The 20,958-nt window shown below is 34.5% G+C and overlaps 4 protein-coding genes and 1 long non-coding RNA gene across 7 annotated transcripts; 1 reads left to right on the top strand and 4 right to left on the bottom strand.

Moving 5' to 3' along the window:
- Window positions 1-2,884: 2,884 nt before the first annotated feature.
- LOC145571704 (F-box/WD-40 repeat-containing protein At5g21040-like) lies at window positions 2,885-5,254 on the bottom strand. The gene has a single exon (XM_081630733.1). It carries the CDS (start codon window positions 4,809-4,811, stop codon window positions 3,105-3,107), a length of 1,707 nt encoding a protein of 568 aa, XP_081486859.1. The 5' UTR covers window positions 4,812-5,254; the 3' UTR covers window positions 2,885-3,104.
- Window positions 5,255-6,816: 1,562 nt separating this feature from the next.
- Window positions 6,817-9,276, bottom strand: LOC145571703 (non-specific lipid transfer protein GPI-anchored 2-like). 2 transcript variants are annotated; one of them, XM_081630731.1, is made up of 3 exons: window positions 8,742-9,276; window positions 7,405-7,470; window positions 6,817-7,069 (listed from the first exon to the last, which is right to left on the bottom strand). In XM_081630731.1, exons 1-3 carry the CDS (start codon window positions 9,118-9,120, stop codon window positions 6,921-6,923), a joined length of 594 nt encoding a protein of 197 aa, XP_081486857.1. In that variant the 5' UTR covers window positions 9,121-9,276; the 3' UTR covers window positions 6,817-6,920. The 2 variants fall into 2 exon arrangements, with proteins under 2 accessions (XP_081486857.1, XP_081486858.1); XM_081630732.1 differs by lacking the exon at window positions 7,405-7,470.
- Window positions 9,277-11,397: 2,121 nt separating this feature from the next.
- On the top strand, window positions 11,398-13,575 carry LOC145571701 (short-chain dehydrogenase/reductase 1-like). Of its 2 annotated transcripts, XM_081630730.1 has the most exons (5): window positions 11,398-11,503; window positions 11,592-11,835; window positions 12,474-12,551; window positions 12,641-12,826; window positions 13,047-13,575. In XM_081630730.1, exons 1-5 carry the CDS (start codon window positions 11,475-11,477, stop codon window positions 13,422-13,424), a joined length of 915 nt encoding a protein of 304 aa, XP_081486856.1. In that variant the 5' UTR covers window positions 11,398-11,474; the 3' UTR covers window positions 13,425-13,575. The 2 variants fall into 2 exon arrangements, with proteins under 2 accessions (XP_081486856.1, XP_081486855.1); XM_081630729.1 differs by having other exon boundaries at window positions 11,449-11,835.
- Window positions 12,493-13,231, bottom strand: LOC145571702 (uncharacterized). The gene is made up of 3 exons (XR_014096618.1): window positions 13,100-13,231; window positions 12,920-12,997; window positions 12,493-12,547 (listed from the first exon to the last, which is right to left on the bottom strand). It is a non-coding gene; the product is annotated as an uncharacterized LOC145571702 (long non-coding RNA).
- An 866-nt stretch (window positions 13,576-14,441) lies between the features above and the next one.
- On the bottom strand, window positions 14,442-20,940 carry LOC145571700 (uncharacterized). The gene is made up of 12 exons (XM_081630728.1): window positions 20,583-20,940; window positions 20,329-20,479; window positions 20,077-20,154; window positions 19,114-19,229; window positions 18,560-18,613; window positions 17,646-17,733; window positions 17,428-17,520; window positions 16,585-16,625; window positions 16,034-16,087; window positions 15,780-15,943; window positions 15,385-15,454; window positions 14,442-14,944 (listed from the first exon to the last, which is right to left on the bottom strand). The coding sequence occupies exons 1-12, from the start codon at window positions 20,679-20,681 to the stop codon at window positions 14,819-14,821; spliced, it is 1,134 nt and encodes a 377-aa protein (XP_081486854.1). The 5' UTR covers window positions 20,682-20,940; the 3' UTR covers window positions 14,442-14,818.
- Between the last annotated feature and the right edge of the window lie 18 nt (window positions 20,941-20,958).

Here is a 20,958-nt window from a genome sequence, read left to right as displayed (position 1 = left end):
CTTTTCTTTTTTTTTTTTTTTTGGGAGTGGAAGAAAGAGAGAGAAGCAGAAAGTTGGCGGCAAATAGTTGAGGGTGTGAAGAAGGTCTTGAAGTGAGGATGAAGAAGAAACTGATATTTTGGATTCTGTTATAACTAACTGTTTTTATTTTCTTTTTCTTTTTTTTTTTGGGTTCGTTAGAATTGCCACTTGTAATATTTTTAATGGTTAACTGAGTAATACTTGAGTCTTGAGTCATGAGTAAGTTTAAAAATAATGTCACTGTTTCCTAAACGTTGTTAATTTGTTATGTCACATACTTGTATAAAATCACTGGTGTAATTACATATATAGTGGTCAAATTGATCGATAATAATTATCCTAATTAACTCGACCAATAATCATAAGACCTGATTCATGATATGTTCGATTAGCTCGATTATAATCGAAACTTAACTCGATCATATAATCCATATAAGACTAAGGACCGGACTAAAACTCTACAATGGATGTATATATGGACATGCAAATTTTACGACAATTTTTTAAGATAAACTTATTTCATCACATTCGTAATAGCGCATACTTTTAATCTGATTAGTACATACTTATAATTACTCCATATAATGCAAAACAGCTTAATTTACAATCTAATATACATTACAGGTGTCATAATAATCGAAGACTTACATTTAAATGCAATAAAAATTACAATAAGCTACATAAATTTTGGTAAATGGTAATGGCTTACGAAGATTAAATAAGAACTAATTAAAATGCCAATCACATAACATATAGAAAAAAAACCCAGCAGATTATTAATGCTAAGCATAGAACAAAAACAGAGAATTAATGCGCTGAAAGTAATATTTAATGCTAAATTTTAGTAGATTTTACGAGTTTAATCTCATAATCATAGAAAATCTTATGTGGACCTGGTTCACAATAATATTATTGTAGACCTAAGGTTTATACTCATGTAACTGACATTGCATTCAACATAGTGACCCCTAATTTTAATATAGTAACCTTATTTTAAACATAGTCACATTTTTAAAAACTTGTGTGACCTTTAATGTTATTATGAACTTAAAGTACGACATTATGTTGAATAGTGATCTAATTTTAACATAGCGATCTTTATTATTCATATTGACCATTATATTAAAAATTTCTTTAAAAAAATTAACCTCTTATAACTTTTATAATATCACACTAACATAATAACCTTTATTTCAACATAATAACCTTTATATTAATTTAGTGACTTTTTTTTTATTAATTAAACAATCATATTGTCTCTAATGTTGAGAGTTCACAATAAATTAGTATGAATCAGGTCCATTTAAGAATTTGTATTAGAATCATCAAGAAGCATAACAAAAATAGAAGTAACCCAGTTGAAAATTAGCAAGAAAAATGAAATTATAAAACAGAGGAGAGATAAAATACCCAGAAAATGAGGAATAAGAGTGGATTGATGAGTCTTAGAGCAAGGAAACAGAGACAAATTACGGCGAAGAAGAGGGTAAAACAGAGCATTCACCCCACAATCAACAGTAGAATCTCCCATCACAAAAATAGCCGGCGATTTCATTGATTCTGCAGAGTTGTTGTTGTTGCCATTGTTGTTGATGATGGTGTTCTTCCGAACATTAGACTGAACCAGAAATCTAGGAAATGAAACCGACGGCGACGAAGGCGGAAACGAAGGTGCAGGGGAAGGAGGAGGAGGAGGAGGGTGAGACTTTTGAGTGGCAGCAATGATGACTAAGACAAGAGCAAGTATAGCCATTCCAGGATAAAATACATAGTTAAAAAGACGTTCTAAGTCTATCATTTTGGTTAAAAAGAAGAAGAAATTTCAGGGTTTCTGGTAACAATGAAGTTGGTAGGAAACAGTTTTGAGTTTGAAGAAGAAAAAGATGAAGGAGGAGGAAGTTAAGTGGGAGAGTATATTATGATGAATATCAAACTCATTTTTGGGTTTACGCGTAACTAATTTTATAATTTTATACTTTTTTTTTGTTATTATAATTTTTAATAAATGGGCAAGTGGCAGATTATGAGTTTATTTGTTATGGAGTATTGTGCATTCAAAAATATTGGAGATTAGGGGAGTAATTTGATTAATTTGAATATGGAAATGAAATTGTATGCAGTTATAATCATCAACCAACTTAATACGTTGTTAAAGTTCATGTAATTTTCCCAAAAAAAAAAAAAGGACACAATAGTTAACAAAGTCTCCTCACAAGACTGTTCCAGTCGAATTTAATTGGATTACGTGCAAGTCCGTTATTATTTAGCTGATTAATTACCATTAATTGATACACATTACGATTATACTTAATTTGAATTCGGTGATAAAGTACGAATCGATTGAGCCATATCCTAGTTCCTAAACCCACAGCAACATACTAAATAATAATGGTCCGGAGATAAAATTCTCTTGTTCAAACACTTAATTTTCATCAAAACTAACCAAAACAATCGATAGTATGGAAACTCCTTTGGAATGCTGCATTAGCTGAGGAACTCAAATGTGCCTAAAGATAAAGGCTAGGACCGAACTCATCCAACAAATTTGCTCTAAAGAAGCAGGCATACATGTTCAACATTTTATGGATCCCTGAAGCACTGATATTCAACCGAAAGCAAAGACATAACAGCAAAGGCAGCATACACCAAGGTCCCAACAGATGATGATTGCAGAAGAAACAGCAATTTTGGTACCAGGATGCTAGAAATCAATCACACTAGACGCAAAAAACCCATATACGTCGTATATAGTTACAAACATAACCATATTGTTATGTTTGTGGCTGATTTCAACCCAAGTAGTAAAGCAATTACAGTATACCTCAAAAAAAATGACAGGGCCATACGAAGGGGAAGGAGAGAATACTCCATAACATGAAAAATTAATATTTCCTTGAATGAGCAATCACATCAAATTAGTACTAAAGCATGCAATAAAACACTGATATAGTGCATCTGTCAAGTAGATCACATCAGAGTCAGAATCTGACTTACGAAGTTGTACCTATTTTGTACTTGATGTAACTAAAAAGAGTATAAAATCTTGAGACCTAGAAGCAAATCCTTGGGTACAAATTATTCTGCTACGCCTTCACCTTCCCATTAACACTGCGCTTACTATGCCAAATGCCATTTCGGTCTCCGTTTATGGGATTCTTCTTTGCTGCCACTGAACATTTATCGGCCTTGCCACTCTTTGCATTCATCTCAGCTTGGAGCCTACGCTGCCTCAACCTGTTCTCCAACCTAATAGCCTTCTGAGCACGAGATCTCATTTCTCTCTCTAAAGCGTGAGAGAAGTCCCACAGCTTCACGACACAATCTTCTCCTCCACAAACAATACGATCACCACCAATATTCACAGAAAACAAACTAGCCCCAGAACCATGCAGCATCCTCTGAGGAGGCTCAATTGTTGCCTCCTTCCTGTTCCGATATTTCATCAGACAACGCCGGTTGGATTTCAATAGTTTCCTAACATCAATCAGAGAAAGGTTCCCATCACTAGAAGCTGATACAACCCATGGAAACTCGAATGCAAGCGAATTCACAGGTCCTGAATGTGGGATCCAAGAAGCCACCTTCAAGACGCCATCGTCAGCACACTCCGAGATTTCAAACATGTGTATTGATCCATCTTCTCCTCCGGTAAAGAGAAAGTCTCCTGAATAACTCCTTGCTATGGCATAAGTGTTTCCTGCATGAGCATGAGGAATGATGGCAGCCAGAGTTCCATCAGTAGTGTCCCAAATATAAACATCGGAACCTGATGTGCTAGCTAAAGTAGTGCCATGAGGTGCAATACTCCATACCCAGTCACTATGCCTTAAGACCACAACACACTGCAACGAGGCACGGTCCCATATCCTCACAGTCATGTCCCAAGATCCACTATAAATCCTTGAAATATCCAAAGCGAGAGAAGCTACCGGTCCCTCGTGCTCCCAGAGTCTAAACTCAGAGTTTTCACAGTAAGAACCCTTAAGGTCGAACAAGTGAGAGACTCCCTCAACAGCCTTCCAACATTGGATAAAACCATCAGTCACCCCAGCTACCAGCAGATTTGTATCAGCAGCCACAGCACGAATTGTGCAACCAAGAGGCCTTGATGAAGCAATAGACAACCCTTCTTCCAAGTCCCAAATCCTGACTACAAAATCATACCCAGCAGTGAAAACAAGCTTTGCAGACACCAGGAGGAATACAGCACGAACAGGTTCCGTGTGGCCAGTCAAATAATCACGCCTACAACGCCCTAGATAGGTCTTGCTCCTAAAATCTCTCTCCACAAAGAGTTCCTTCCATGACTTCTCCTCAGGTAAACCGGGATTCAGAGTCTTAGTTATCGGAAGACCCCATCTCTCACAATAGAAATCCTTCCATACATGATGATCAGATGCAATCTTATAAAGGGTAGTTGAAACACACGAAACAATGCCAAGCTCTTTCGGGTCTAAACAGTTCAGAATCTCCACAACCAAAGCCGGAGGAAGGTCGGTAATAGACCGACGACTTTCCGAGGCATCCCCCTCATCAGTTGTCACCAAATTCCCAGTACCAACTAAGTTTCCAACAATCTTATCACTACCAAACCCTGATTTAGGCACTAATTTTTCAGACCCCTCAGCTTTCTTTCTCCAAATACCTTTCTTGCTGTTACTATAACAACGAACAGGTGTTTTTCCAAATTTCACACCCCCAAATTGTTCTTTCAATGGATTATGAGCAGTAGAATTCAATAATTTCTTCGACAAACAAACTTCAGAAGTATTTTGGCATTCAAATGCCATAAAAGAATCTTCCTAACCCTCTAAAATTACTGTACAATTGAATACCTAAAGGCCCAAAACTTGTCAAACTAATCAAATACACTCAAACTAATCAAACCCTTTTCAGATTTTGTTTCTAACAAAAAAATCAAGCGAACCCCAGAAACTGTACCCTCAATATCAATCAAAATCGAGCGTAAAAACCCCAGAAATCAAACCCTAAATGTAATTAGAAAAATTGGGGCAGCTAAAAGAAATTGGGATATAATTTGGCAGAAAACGATAGAAAAGGCAAAGAAATTAAAAGGGTAAGAATCCAAATGTCCCAAGAATTAAGGGAGATTGCGAAGATTACCTTTACAACAACAACGAGAAAGCAGCAGCGAAGATCAAGCGAAAGAATGAACGTAGGAAGAAAGAATGAGAGGAGAGAGAAAATAAGGGTGCCGGCACCAATACTGATGGACGGTTTATGATGATTTGATGACGCAATTTGAGCCGTTTGATTTGGTAATTTTTTTCACATTCACTATCTCCACACAATTTCTGGCCTGTTCTCTTCCGTTGAAATTCAGTTCAGCTCTTATGTCTAATGATATTGCGAATGATATAAAGCCAAATTTCATTCTTTTAAGCTCTTATTACAACGACACAACAAATAATAATAATAATAATTATTATTATTATTATTATTATCAATAAATAATAATGATAATCATGAATAAATAATAATAATAATAATAATAACAATAATACTAATAATAATAATCAATAATTAATTATAATAATAATAATAACAATAATTAATATTAATAATAATAATAATAATATCGATACAATTCATTGTTCAAATGGTTCTATAAAGTATAGGTGTACTCAAGTATGTATATACGGAGTACAATCATATGATGTAGATAGCTACATTCGTAAATATACTAAGGAATTATAATTTTTTAAAACTATTTAAATGATACTTGTACGAGTAAAAATTAAAAATAAAAAATTTCTTCAAAGTGAGATGAAATTTGACGGTGGTGATTGTGATATCATGATCAAATAGAATAAATTCTTCGATAATATTCATTCATTTTGAATTTATTGCAAATAAAAAGTTGATGAAATTGGCGGTGATTGTAATACTGTAATAAATTGATAACATAAAATGAAAACATAATAAACAAGGATAATATTAGTAAGCTTACTTCACCAGAACATATATATCATTTGAGTTTTCAACCCTAGATTCTAAAATATCGTTAAATAGTTTGATTATGTGTACAACCTTTAATTTATCCTCTAGGAAACATTTCAGTTTTGTTAGCTAAGGCATCAAGGTCTAATCTATGCTCCCAAAAGACCACGCTATTTGGTGGTCAAATACTCAAAGTCATCTAATTTTAGTCTTGATAGTTAATACAGGACTATGCATCCCTAGTAACAAACTAATAAAGACCACGCCTACTTTGGTCATACCAAGTTTTATTAGGATCATATTCATGTCTTGTCATTCTGAAAATACATACCCTTAAACGAGTCAAGATGCTACACTTGATGACGATATTATGGTTTTTTTTTTTAAGGATGAAGCGTTTTTGTCAATGATTTATGCTGGCGCATTGGCTGTTGAGTCATTGACTAAGCTACATCACCACTAGACCAGTGTCCATGCCTTAACCTTGTGCCTTGGGTAGTTGGGTGGACAACAGCAACGCCTTTGGCCCTTAAGCTGGGCATGGACGGCACCAGCCCCTAAGGCCTACATCTAATTTGGATCAACTTCAGAAGAAAAAAAAAAAACAATCATAGATATCACATTTTCTGGGGGATCAGGGGATAATGCATTCATATTTCACAACAAAATTCTTCAAAAACATAATTGGTCAACACTTAAAAATGAAGTACTCCGTAGTCCGTACTCTATACTCCTTAGTATAATTGAATAAAATATCCTGCCTTAATTATTATTAATTTGAATAGTTGAACTAGGAGCTAAAATTAAGTACAGTAACAAATCTCCAATAGTACAAATACAAATGTGAATGGTCAAATAAATAGGGAAGTATAATTAAAGCATTTAAGCAAACATGAACTAAATGATCATCCTTCATAGGACATGATTTGATCTACTCTTCAGAGTTTAAATAATGTGAATGCCATTGCAAAGCCAGCAACAAGATAAGCTACATTGAAATGTGCACTTGAAGAGGCTCCATTCTTCCCTGCAGAGTCTCCTCCTGCTGCCTCCGGCGACATTCCACCTGCATCCGGTGACATCCCGGCTGCACAAGAATGATATTTGGATTAAAAGATATATCAACTAAAATGACTTAAGAGAGTTATTAGTTACGGAGTATACAATTTATATGTCTAGCTACTTTTTACACCTAATAAAGTACTCCCTCCGTGTCTTATTGTTTGTACCATTTGACCCAAAAGCTATCACAAAAAGTGAATCCATGGTGTAAACAAAAAGTGACTAAGAGAGTATACATAAGAATGACGAAATTAATAATCTTAAACAATATATTGTTAAAAAAATATAAAATTAAAAAAAAAAAAAAAAAAATGATGTTCTTATTGATAAAATGTGTGTAACCAAGAATGGTGGAGTTACCTTGTGGCGCTGAAACTGCTGATGAAGGTCCCCCTGCTGATGGTGCACCTACTGGGTACCCAGCCTCTGTAAGACAAAATTAATTAATTTTAGTTTTTCTGATTAAGTTTCACAAATGAATTCATTTATATGATCATATTAAAACCCAAATTTCCTTAAAAAAAAAAAAAAAGGCTAACATTTCACATTTACATAGTCAAATTATAGGAAATTGAACATTAGCATGTGATATAGTGTTATAGTCATAGTCCAATGAGCCTTGGCTAGTCTAATTTGCAAAAAGTTATGTATTGAGGTCGCAAAATTTTACACAACCTAAAAAGTAAAAATGGTTTGATCCAAAAGTAACCTAAAACCGACCTACATTGGACCAGATTTATTTGACCCGAAACCGATTGACTGACTCATTTGACAGTTGTTGGAAATAATAATCAATCAAGTAGTGTCATGATACTGTAATTGCAGGAGTGTTAGTTAACTTAGTACTGATACAAAATTTAATGGCTAACTTCCCAAACCCCACCAACTTAAAGATTCAGAATTGCTATGAAATAAATGCACTGTTTTCCAGATAACCATATCTCTGGCTTACGCATTTATGTTACAGCTTATGAGTTGGAGGCTGGAGCACACAATTCAATGCTTCAAGAGATTAGGTTTGATTACCTTGTTTGGGAGGTTAGATCAAGTAATTTTTGGGTTTGGTGTTGCATAAATTTTAGCCTTTGAAACTTAAGCTACAATAAAAGTGTGTTCATCTTGAGAAAAAATGAGTTTAGTGTTTAGGAAAATCTACATCTTAAACCGTGCAATCAATTGAATTCCCCGTATATTGTCCTAAACTTACTCTACTATAACATGATTTTTAAAGAATCCGACTAACTAACAAGCGGTAAAATGTCAACAATATACTTATAACTACAAAATGACTCCATTTTTTTTTAAGATAATTAGACCTTTTTTTTTTTATATGTTGTACATTCCTAAAGGTGCTCTTGAATTAAATTTCAATGATAAGCTAGTTACAATAAATTAACTACATTTAGAATACCATCATATGATTATCATACCAATCAACTTTACCAATTGCAAATAATATAAAACCATATATTATAATTGCTAGCTAACTTGGTTAATCATACTTCCAAATCTTTCTACACTAGCTACTATATTTAAGACCCCAAAAAATTAGTATACGTAGTACATAATAAACCAACCCAAAACAAGAACACATTTCACTAAAAATCTTACCCCCTCCTACACAACATCGAACAAAACTCGCAATGATAACAAACAAACCCTTAATTAACTTCAAAATCGAACAAACAAATACATACCTGAACACAAGCTAACATCAGGAGTTTGAAGTCCACAAACAGAAGGCAATTTAAGAGCTTTCTTAAGATCCAAATCAACTGGAAAATCCTTACTTTTACCCAACATTTGACACAAACAAATTGGATTAGTATCCAACATTCCAGCTAATTCAGGGCAACAATTTTTATCAGGTTTTGCTGATTTACTCCCTTTCTCGACATAAGTCAAACAATCTGACATATTGTATATCAGACTCATACAGTCTGACCCCGCCGTTCCCGGCCCCTCCGCCGGAGCCGACGCCGGCGCCGTCATCTGACCCTCCACATTCAAGCTTCCGATTGAAATTAGCCCAAAAATCACAACTACCCACATCATAGTTTTCGAGAAATTTGCCATTTTTAACTTCTTTTCTTGCTCCCCTGTTTTGGGGTTGCTCTGTTTTTTTGGGGTTGCTCTGTTTTTGGGTTATGAGAGTGAAGAGAGTTAAATGGTGTGGTGTTGATATATATGAAAGAATATGACGGTACTACTATATGATATACTTGTAGTTATATTTATTTTTAGAGTAAGGTATAAATAAATAAATAAGAATTTTATAGATGAAAAATTAATAAATGTGAAAACCTAACTTCTAACTATCTTATTGTTTTTGGACTTCAATGAGCTCACCTCACTCTTGCCTCTTCCATGAAAGATGCCGTGACAATTACAAACTTTTCTTTTTTATTTTTCTCTTTTTCAACTTTTATTTTTTTATTTTTTTTCATTTTCTATTTTTCTAAAGTGAAATCATTTTGAAACTAATTAATTAGTACTATTACTAATATGGAGTTTTAGGTCAAACAAGTTATCATTAAATTACTAGTGTTTGTTCAACTCAATTTCCATTGCAAAATAAATGGTTAAAGATAAATATTATTGAAAGATAATATTTGTCGCATATTTAAGATATATTTTATATATTTTGAATACTTATCATTTTAGATTTCTAATGTAAGATAAGATTGTATACATCTAAACCTCTCTAAACTCTAACTATTTTAACAGTTTCTCAAGAGTAATGTAGAGATCAATAATACTAATTATAATTTCTTTTTTAAGTAAATGTTTAAGAAAGTGTGACTTTTATTTTAAAAAGGTGGAAGATTATATACTACTATACGAATTACCTTACACTGAATTATAAGAGAATGATACACCATCCAACCACCAACGAAACTCGAATGTAAAAGCCCACATGCAAGTGGACCGCAACATTTGTTGTCCACAAGTTATACCAAGCAAATTTGCTTCCTTTCTTCTTCTTGAAGATACTTCAATGTAGGTTGGACTTAGAAAGTTGTGACAACATTTTTTAGGCAACCGTCTTCATGTTAATAACATAAGCATTGCCAAAAAAAAAAAGTGTTAATACCTTAAGGTATATACAATGTTAAATGTTTTCCCATCCCAAAAATAAAACTAGGAAAGCAATTTTTGAAACTTTCTTGAGATCATGGCCATTTTGGTTTACATTTTCGGGAATTTTTCCTATTAGATTAGAGAGTGGAGAGAACTTGAGTTACAGAAAAACACAAAATAGGTTTTTTTTTTTTTTTTAAATGACTCATGCACCATTGTACGTACATTCATTATGTAAATTAGATTCTTCTACATTGAATTTACGTATAATTAATAAACTACACATTTCGAGTTCAATCAGTTAATTTTAGAATTATAATTCTTTTGAGTTTAAAACAAAAATAACTTAATTATTACTCCACATAATTTAGAAACTTATTTGAATTTAATAAAATAAATTACGGATTAATAATTATAGACAGAGTATAATGTAGTAAAATATAGGTGTAGAGCCGTAGAGGTCTCTCATTTTCATCTTGCTAAAAGACAGCATATAAAATGCGTTATTTGGGCCTACAAATATGCATTGCTTGATTTGTTTCCCACAAGTTATTGGACCTTATTTTTATTTTCTTTAGTTTTTTTTTTAAAAAAAAAAAACAATATTTTCTTTAGTTTATAATTATTATTTAGACATAATTAGGCAATGTGGAAGCGTTTTTTGTGTCTTGTGGACTTGTGGTAGATAGCTGGTATTGAATTGATCCATATGAGCTGTTTACATTATAACAATATGGATGCAATAAATGAAAAATCTTCTAAACTTGGAATTGTTAGGAATGAGATATGGAGCTGCTCCAAGTTTGCAACACCGACCAACAACGCGACCACTAGTGAACAAAACTCTCCATTTCCTTCAAATTGAAAAATCTGGTACCTAAAATAACGGTCGGATGTGCATGATAGGAAATTAAGAGAGTTCATTAAGATTATTTTTCCCTTTTTCCTTTAATCTTAATTAAGGGGAAAAAATAAAGACATTGCTTGTGTGATGATTATCCTTGAGAAAATCGTTTTTGAAAAAAATCATTAGTAATTTAATCATGTAATTGCTCTTTAATTGCAACCTTTTCATCTAAAGAAAGGGACAATATATAACGGATATATTGAACTTTGTTTTCAATAAACCTCATAAAAAAAGTCTAAAGTTTTGTTGTTCACTATGGTTTACTTTGATAAAAACAAAATTGTATTAGTTGTAAATCCTGTCATATTAATATATAAATTGTTAATGAGTCCAAGAAAAAGCTAAACAAAGTTCAATAATTTACGTACATGTAATTGTTTTATGTTTTATCATTCTTTACTCAAAAAAAGTATCCTTCCTAGACTCTAAAGTTCAAACCAAAATGGCTACTAATGATGAGAAATATGAAAGGTAAAATATTCTATGTAGGTATAGTAAAAAAAAGCTCCTTGATTTGTATGATAAATCTTCAACGATGGTATATATATATTTTTGACAGGATTGCAGTGGTCACCGGGGCTAAAAAAGGCATCGGATTCGAGATCGTTAGGCAGTTGGCGGCGGCTGGGGTGACGGTGGTGTTGACGGCGAGAGATGAAAGAAGAGGGGTGGAGGCCACCTCAAAGATTCATAGCTTAGGCCTCTCAAATGTGGTGTTCCATCAGTTGGATGTCACAGATATTAATAGCATCACCTCATTGATTGATTTCATTAAGGCTAAGTTTAGGAGACTAGATATCTTGGTATGTTTTCTTTTATCAGATTTTCAGTGGTATAATTAGATGTTAATTGGGCACAAGGGTAGTTAAATTGGGCACAAGGGTAGTTAAGTTGGTACTTGGTAGTTACCCGTCGGTCTAGGGTGAGACCCGAGGTTGAGTCCCCACGAATCGATGGGTTTGGGAAATCACTAACATGCTAGTTGTTATACTATACCTAAGATAGGTGTGGGCTTGGCTTAGGCCAAACCATCTATAGATCTAATTAAAAAAATTTAAATCGGATCAAATGCTAGTTTACTTAGTAGTTAACAATTTGTAAATCTTTTACACACGTACACGTATGTGAAAAGAACAATTGAACATTTGCAACTGAATCAAAAGATAAGTTGGACTATTGGCAATTAAACTTGATCAAAGAGCAAAAAAAGAACATAATGTTGGTATTTTGTAGCAAAACATAACATATGAGAGGGTTTCATGCGGAGCTTACCAAATATATATAACCATTGGGCTAGGCCTAGCATGTGTTTTCAATCAGGCAAGCAAGCGGCTTGTAAATACGAGCCTGTCCTAGCCACGCCATTTGAGCTGACCCCGTGGTCTGCAGGTTACTTCTGCTGTCACTGACTGATTAACAATAAGATACTGCATGCCCACAGGTGAACAATGCCGCTGCTTCTGGAATGGAGGTTGATGATGAAGGATTAAGAGCCTTAAATATTGATGCAGCCACCTGGGTAAGGCTAATACATACATTAACATTCAAAGCATCCGTCCTAAATGTAAACAAGTTTGATGATGGTGTTTGTTCCTGCCCTTAAACTAGTTATCTGGAAAAGCAGCTAGTTTGGTTCAAGAGGTAATGAAAACAACATATGAGAAAGCAGAAGAGTGTTTTAACACTAATTACTACGGCGTAAAAGGAGTAACTGAAGCTTTGCTTCCATTATTAAAGCTTTCGACTACTGCTGCGAGGATTGTAAACATTTCCTCTCTTAGAGGAGAACTGTGGGTATGTGCATCAAGTAACTTTTATTTTTTCATAAATATTTTGCACATGTTTTTTAAGTACTAGAGCTGGTCCTGGCCTGAAATGTGACCTTACCGGATGAGTCAGTTCCAAACGAGCGGCCTGATGCAGTGGTGCCTAATATCTGGTTCATTCTGGCTTGGACCATCAGCTCTAGAAAACAACAGATGCATATATCATAATATTAATTCTTCGTATGCAGAGAATTTCAAATGATCAAATCAGAAGCGAGTTTACTAATATAGAGAGCCTTACTGAAGCCAGGATTCAAGAGATACTGCAAGAATTCTTGCAAGATGTGAAGCAAGAAACATTGATAGAGAATGGATGGCCCTTGATGCTGCCTGCATATGGCATTTCCAAGACAGCACTTAATGCATACACCAGACTTCTTGCTTGGAAATACCCTGAAATGTACATAAACTGTGTTCATCCGGGCTATGTTGATACAGATTTAAACTGGCATACAGGACTAATGAGTCCAGAAGACGGAGCCAAAGCACCTGTCAGTTTGGCCCTGTTACCTGAAGGTGGACCTACAGGGTGCTACTTTGATCAGACGAAAGTAGCTAGCTTCTGATCTCATCTAGCAAGAGGGAACTACAAATTGAGGGCTGTTTGACTCCAAAGAACACTAGGATCTCATCTGTTTGTCATTGAAATTCAAATGTATTACTTAAGAGACAAATTTGTAATAAAAGTAATAAAAACTTCTGGCCACAGGTCATAAAATGGTAGTATCATAATCTAATCCTCAGCATAGATTATAGTTACTACATGTCATATTGTAAATTAAAGCAGCAAACATAAAGATCAAACAGTTCTATGTATTATCATAATACCTTGCAGTATTTGTGTTTGCTATATATTTTTCAAGAACCATACATACAGCGAATGTAGAAGCACAGACCGAATCAGATTCATCTTCAGACTGATTTTGTTTCTGTTTTGCATTATCATTAAATTTACAACATGAATGTTCTTCAGGTACTTCTTCAAATTATCTTCTATAACTCCAAGACCTATGTATGGATGTGAAGAAATTGATGGAGAAGCAAGAGTTCCTAGGGTTATTTTTTGGAAATGTTGGATTGACCATGTCCTGCATAGCTGGATCATTAACTCTTTCATTGAGTATATGAACTCCAAGGTTCTCAGAGTCTGAAAATTCTTGGAAGATCTTGATGAAGAAGCCGTGTCCTCTGTTTGACATATGTAAGCCAAGACGTGCCAAGGAAGAACAACGCCATCAAATGAGCAAAGACTAAGTAATACTTCCTCCGTTTCTATTTAGTTGACGCGTTTGATATAGGCACATATATTAAGGAGAGGAGAGAGAGTGAGAGAGAATGAAAAAGCAAGTGGGGTAGCTTGTAAATGCAAGGTAAAAAATTTACCCCAAAAAGTAACGTGTCAACTAAGAAAAAAACTTCCTAAAAAGGAATACGTGTCAACTAAAAAGAAACAGAGGTAGTACAATTAAAAAGGTCAATATGGAAAGTGATGCACTCTAAAAAAACAGAGCGATCCATTTGACAAAATTTGCAAAAGAACATATCTTAAAAAACGACTTAGTAGTAATTAATATAGTCACGCAATTCCCAATACACAATCAATTAAGCATATAACAATTTTACTCACAAAATTTATCTAACTGTTGAAACATTCTCAAAACCTTCCTCAATAACTTGATCTAGTTAAGAATGGTAAAATCATTCACAAAGCATTACTACTTCAGCAACTATGACAAATTTTTCAGGCCTTCCTAAAAATTGTACATGTGTCTATTATATCCAGGCCAAATAAAAGGAATACTTTGCTTGCCCGCGGACATAGTCAGAAGAAGAAAGAGAAGCACTGCAAATCAATTGTTACCTAGATCTAAACCCTGAAAACTCTGGATATATCCCTTTCTCTGCATCTAGGAAGCTTGCAAAACAGTAGATTTTGAAGTTGGTACAAATAATATCTTGATCAAGTAAAGAGATCCTGTATATCGAGGATATCGGCAAGGACACCAGCTGCTGTTGTGTCATTTCCAGCTCCAGCACCTTGGATGATCAATGGTTGCTCGCTATAACACCTGCTGTATACTTCCAGCTGCAGTTATCAGATTTCAATAGTCAGGGTTACAGGTTACAAACACTTGACCAACTTAATGCTCTATAAAATCATAAAACTTGTACAAGTCAATCTCAAACATCGAAAAAACTTAGGAATGCCATGGTGCCGGGATAGGCTGAGACAAAACACAGTATCATGAGGCACAACCCGTGGGCCTTTTTGAAATTCATTGGTTTATAATGTCATACATAGTTTTCATTGAAAAAATTTGAGAACGTGCCTGACACAAGTACCCAATTTAAAGTAGCATAGCACAAAAGTCATCCTCTAATAGAAATGAGAATGTAACCCAGCAAAATCAATGATCATAAGAGCTTCACACCTATAGATAAGCACTATACTGAATTACTATCATAAGATGATGTCATATACAGTTGGGCATTGACCCCTGAATCCCCCAATTTGCAAATACTTACCATATTGTCACTTCCTCTCAGTCTTCCCAAGGCAGAATTTTTGGGAAGTTCTTGAATTCCAACCTCACACCTACAAAAGATGAGAGCCACAGCACCAAAACATTTATCAGGACAAAAATAGCAGTAAGCCAGTAACACATGTTCAGCACCAACTTCTCTTAAATAATGAAGGATAGTTATGGAGTTTCAGCCAAATTCCTTATGATGACTGCATATAATGGGCCTATTAATTATGGTTGGAGGGTTTAACTCTAATTTAGCATCTGTTGTCTGATTAGTGATTACTGGTGACTGCTTTTGCTAGAAAAATCTTTTCTTTTTAATAGTATAGGATTCTTTGATCTTTTTGCACAAAGAGAATGCATGATCAGAACAAAAAGAAAGTGCATAAATACCTAGATCCCTCAATCACACAAACATAGCGGAGCACATTCCCATTGGAAGCCGCTTTTTTAACTCTATCTGCAAGATTGTTATCAAGTTGTGAAACACCATTAGCAAGAAAATCTTCAATGCTCATTGCATTGGGTCCCATTTCAGCAGGATATAAACTTTCCACCTATATATCACAAAAGAATTAGGAGCTCGGTCATGCTTTGCTAAAGGAATAAAAAAAAAAATTAAAAAAAAAAAACTAATTGATGCAAACCTTAATGCTGTTTAATTCAAGTCGTTGTCCGAGAAGGCGAGCAACAATCAAAGCCTAATTTAAACACATCAAAACTATTTCAGAATGCAGACACCAAAAGGCCTATAGTTATATGTTTCAACAGCTGATTGATCGTGCCAAAAAAATACATAAATAAATAAAAAAGCAACCAATATAGCATCACAGATTGACTTGAGTTTGAGTATTATTAAGTCAAAGCATGATAGTAGTTACAGACTGGCTTCTGGGCTGAAACAATTGATAGCGAGTTTTAAATTTTATGAGCAATTAATGATTTTCAAGCTAGTGTGGTCAAAGACTAAGGGGCCTCGGGCCTATAAGAAATTTTCCAGATAACAAATGCTCAGTATGCAACAAAGTTAGCAGTACAGGATTGCTTGGTGATTTCTTGGGCATTTTTAGCATTAAAAGTTTATGTTATACTTCATGATGACTGAAGACTACAGAATAATACAAAGTTGCATAAAAAAAAAATTAAAAATTAATTAAAATATACACCATAGCTAATTATGCTTGGTCCTAGCACAAACCTTTCTTGCAACATCCATACCACCCAAGTCATCTCGAGGATCTGTAGTCACAAGAATTGAATCAGCCAATCACAATATAAAGATGCTGTACAGATATTGTGTCTCAATTCTGAAATGTGAAATATTCATCTCTGGTCACTTATATGATGAGATGTTAAATCACATATCTAGGGGTGATTGACTGTTCATTATGTATTAAAGCATACACTCTGGTACCTTAAGATCGTCCAATTTTATTTTAAACTATTATAACAATAAAAGAGATCCCTTTCATCGTTACTCATTTACTCTTCTCATATCCCAGAACATTTGGGATGGGATTAGGATGGAGGCTGGAGAGTGTAGAAAAGGCCAAAGATCATAAAATGGTAGCATTAGAATCTTATGATATGCATAAGCTTTAGTCACTAAATATCCCAATAATGTGAAGAAAAGCACCAGACACAGATTAGACCAAATGTTTTCACATTTAATAGTTGCATCACCTCTATATGTACTATGTTATCTGTAATCACTATAAATTTCACATTTATCAGTATTTGCAGGTATTATTCCTTGAAGATGAGAAGCACATGGTCTGATCACTGATAACACAGAGAAATGTCATGCCCTGAATTATATTTCATTGCGTAGCTTTCCACCTTAAGGAGAAAAGAGAGGTTCACAGTCTTCACACTAGTAAACAATCCACATGTAACACAATAAATGATCATCTGATCAATGATTGATAACTCTCCAATGCTAATAAAATGCAAATCAACACATAATATACCCAAATTTAGTATAACACAGACAAGCCATGAATACATGATGTTTCTTAATTGAAAGTTAACAACTACAAACCTGGTTCAGTGTAACCAAGAGCTTTAGCAGTTTTGACAACTTGACTAAGAGGCTTCCCATCTTCTACTTCACTCATGACATACCCCAATGTACCTATTAGAAAGAGAAATGATGCACTTGAATACTTCCAACACTAATTCTGGCTTGCAGGCTATAACAAATTTAATTAAGCGGAGAGGAAAGTGCAGATTAGCAGTAATACAACAAAGGAATAATACCACTCAAGCTGCCTACAATACGATGGATAGTGTCCCCAGATGAAAGCAAGCGATTAATGGACATTATTACTGGGAGACCAGCACCAACCTACAACAAATACAAGACCCCCATTAAACAAAACAAAACAAAAAAGAAAAGAAAAAGAAAGACACAATTGCATTTGATATAAATTTAAAAGGCTGGAGCACAATAAAAACACACAAGCATTACTACATGAATCTTAGAAGATCTAGGTTGATTCAAAGAGCATATTTTGTGTCATAAAATATCATGATTAATTGGTGTTATGGAATGTGACTTTCAATACAACCAATGCAATGCAGCCAAGAAGACAAGGCAACATAAATTTGATGTGTAGCAATACAAATAGCATGCAAGATAGTGGATAAGTGGAATAGATCTGATGTCTACAGACTGCTACTGATTGATTGATTGATGAGAAGAGAGCATGGGAAATAAGCATTAATAACTCCATCTCAGTACAACTGTCTACTTTAACTTTCACAAACTCTGAAAATGCAGTTATTTTTACTTGTCATTTTTTATATTTTATGCCAAAAGTGTATATTTTGAAACATGAATCATGTGGCTGTGGCTGTGGCTGTAACTTGTAAGTGAACCAAGTGTTGTATCAATCACATTTTGAGGAATAAGTAAGGGTATTATAGAAAATTGATTGAGATAGTAACATTCAGACTAGCACTAGTTTTAGTAAGCGGACATTACCTCCCAAATGGAAAGATGGACATTTTATTTTTTTTTATTTTTTTATTTTTTTTTTTTGGTGGGGGGGGGGGGGGGGGGGGGATATAAGTGCATGGTACAAAAACCTAAACAGAGGGGATAGGATAGCCGAATTCATTCTACAAATTTCATTTGCCATACTTACAATGGTAAAAGGAATAAAACTTACAGTTGATTCATGTCGAAGGCGACGTGGGTGCAGTACTAACTTATCATAATCTTCCTGCAATCCAAAAGAGCATCTATTTAGATTGGACTTTATCAGCCATGCTAATATGTGAACAATGCACCAAAAGGAAAAAATCTACTTTGCACTAGGGAATCAGGGTGCTTGAAATGCAAAAATACAGATGATACCACAAAACAAAAGAGAAGCTGGACTAATGGAAGAATTTTGACATGGCACAGTTTTATCTTGAAGAAGACAATATCAATGGAGGATCATACAGCAAATAGTCCAGGTGCATAGGGGAAATAATAAAGGTTTGACTTCATTCTGTCTAGTTAAAGAAATAGTCTGAAAAGTTCATACGTCCAAGGAGGAGAGGTGAAATGTATATATCAGATAACAATTAATAGATCCATTGGTCTTGTAATATGTAGGTAAACGTAAGATGCTAAGGGATAAAAGAAGAATGGGAGTACCTAGAGGAACCACTTCTTTAATATTCTTAAACCCCAAAAGCAGAGAAGGCGGACATAAAAATGAAAACAAGTTATTACCATTGAGGATGTTAGGGGCTTCTTATTTGCAAGTACAATGCAGCCATTCATTCCAGCTACCTTCTGCAATATCCCTATAGTGTCTGAACTAGCAGAGCAGTCTACAACAGCCAATCCTGTCAAGCCAAGTTTGAAATGCCACAAAACTGAGTGTTAACAACGGGCACACAATGTGTTCCAAGCTTTAAACAAGGTTTTATCACAAAAAGAAAATGGAAACATAAACTTGTTTGGCTTAACCGTTAGGAGTTTAATTTACTACATCACTCCTAATCATGGTTTTATACATGACAGACAAGTTATGTATCCAGGTTCCTAAAAACCTACACGAATTAGCATCATGGGTAGACCTCCTATCATGGATTAGAGCCTTAGAGGGTATATTACTATTCTTCTCTTCATCTTATTGCAAGGTAGTGACTAGTAAGAATAGGGAAGCAATGCAATAAAGTGATGCAAAATCAAAGTTGGCAAACCAGCCTTGTTTTAGGAAGTGACTCGTAAGCATCTGAAATTCTGAACTACAAGTAGGCAGAAATTATCCAACAGAGATCAATTTCTAGTTTCCTACACCTACCTCCAGCTTCCTACACAAGTGGCTGTTACTCAAGAGGGTAGAAAAATGTCACTTTGTTGAAGTCATTTCTTTACCTCAAAGCTCATGTAATGAAGGAAAGTAACTTTCTTTCCCAAATTTATTAGAATAGGTAAACCACTAGTAATTACTATACCAAGTTTTATTCACTGTCATAACATGTTTACATTTAACTTCTTGTCTATCGTCCTTAGGCTACGTTTAGTATCTTCCTTTAATGGTTATACTAGAATTAGTAGAATATCAATGTAATATTACTCGTGAACTAAAATTACAAACACAGTAATTACTAATTACTGTACACTAAAATGCCATTGCATTACAATCAAATTCCTAGGTTCACATTAAATCACGGAGTAGAAACAAACCTGTGGATCGAACCAAATGACTAGCAATCTCAGTAATATTAGTGATTGTCTCAGAATCGGAGAATACTTGGTAATCACCTACATTTAACCAAACCCATCAAAAACAAACAACAAAGTTTCAGATTCATTTCTCAAAAATCACAACTATCAATGGACAAAGATAAATAAACAATGGGGTAGGTACGACTCTACGACCCCAATACCCGAGATCAAATCTTGTCTACGTCATTGTCCATTACTCCCAATACTCACCATAAGATGTGAGAGAAGAAAGAGAAGAACCATTGGATTTGAGGCGACAAATTTCATCAATAGAATGATCATCAAGCTCAGTGGTGAAGATATCCGGCACAGAAAGCAAAGACTTGCTATCTGCAACTCCCACCACTCTTAATCTTACTCCCTGTAAAAATCAAACAATCAAATTGAAACCCAGAAAAATTCAAAGAGAATTAATTTAATTCTGTGAATAAATTTTTGGAAAAATAAATTTTAGGGGGAATCACATGATGTAGGGCATGAATGTCTCTGCAAGAAACAATGTGTTGGAGAAGCTGACGTCCAACACCTCCACAACCCATCAATATCAAAGGAATGCTCTTCATCTTTGGTTAAATTCTGACTGAGGTATTGGGTTTTAGTTGATTTTGATTGAGACTGGTAGAATGATAGATTGATAAATGATGTTGAGATTTTGGGTTTTTGTATTTTGGGTTTGTTTTTGCATTGAATGACTAGTTTTTGCAAGAATGATGGTGGATGAAGCTTTGTGTTGCCCGTGTGGGCATTAAAAACTCGACAATACAAGTAGATCGCTCGTATCGGGTTTATTTTTCCAATAATAAAGTTGATTCTTTACATTATCGGTGTTTTTAAAAAAAA

This window comes from Chenopodium album, chromosome 12 (genome assembly GCF_948465745.1).
Source record: "Chenopodium album chromosome 12, dcCheAlbu1.1, whole genome shotgun sequence".
Lineage (NCBI taxonomy): Eukaryota > Viridiplantae > Streptophyta > Magnoliopsida > Caryophyllales > Amaranthaceae > Chenopodium > Chenopodium album.
Note: the sequence above shows the minus strand (reverse complement) of the source record. Positions and strands in the feature narration are given on the sequence as shown.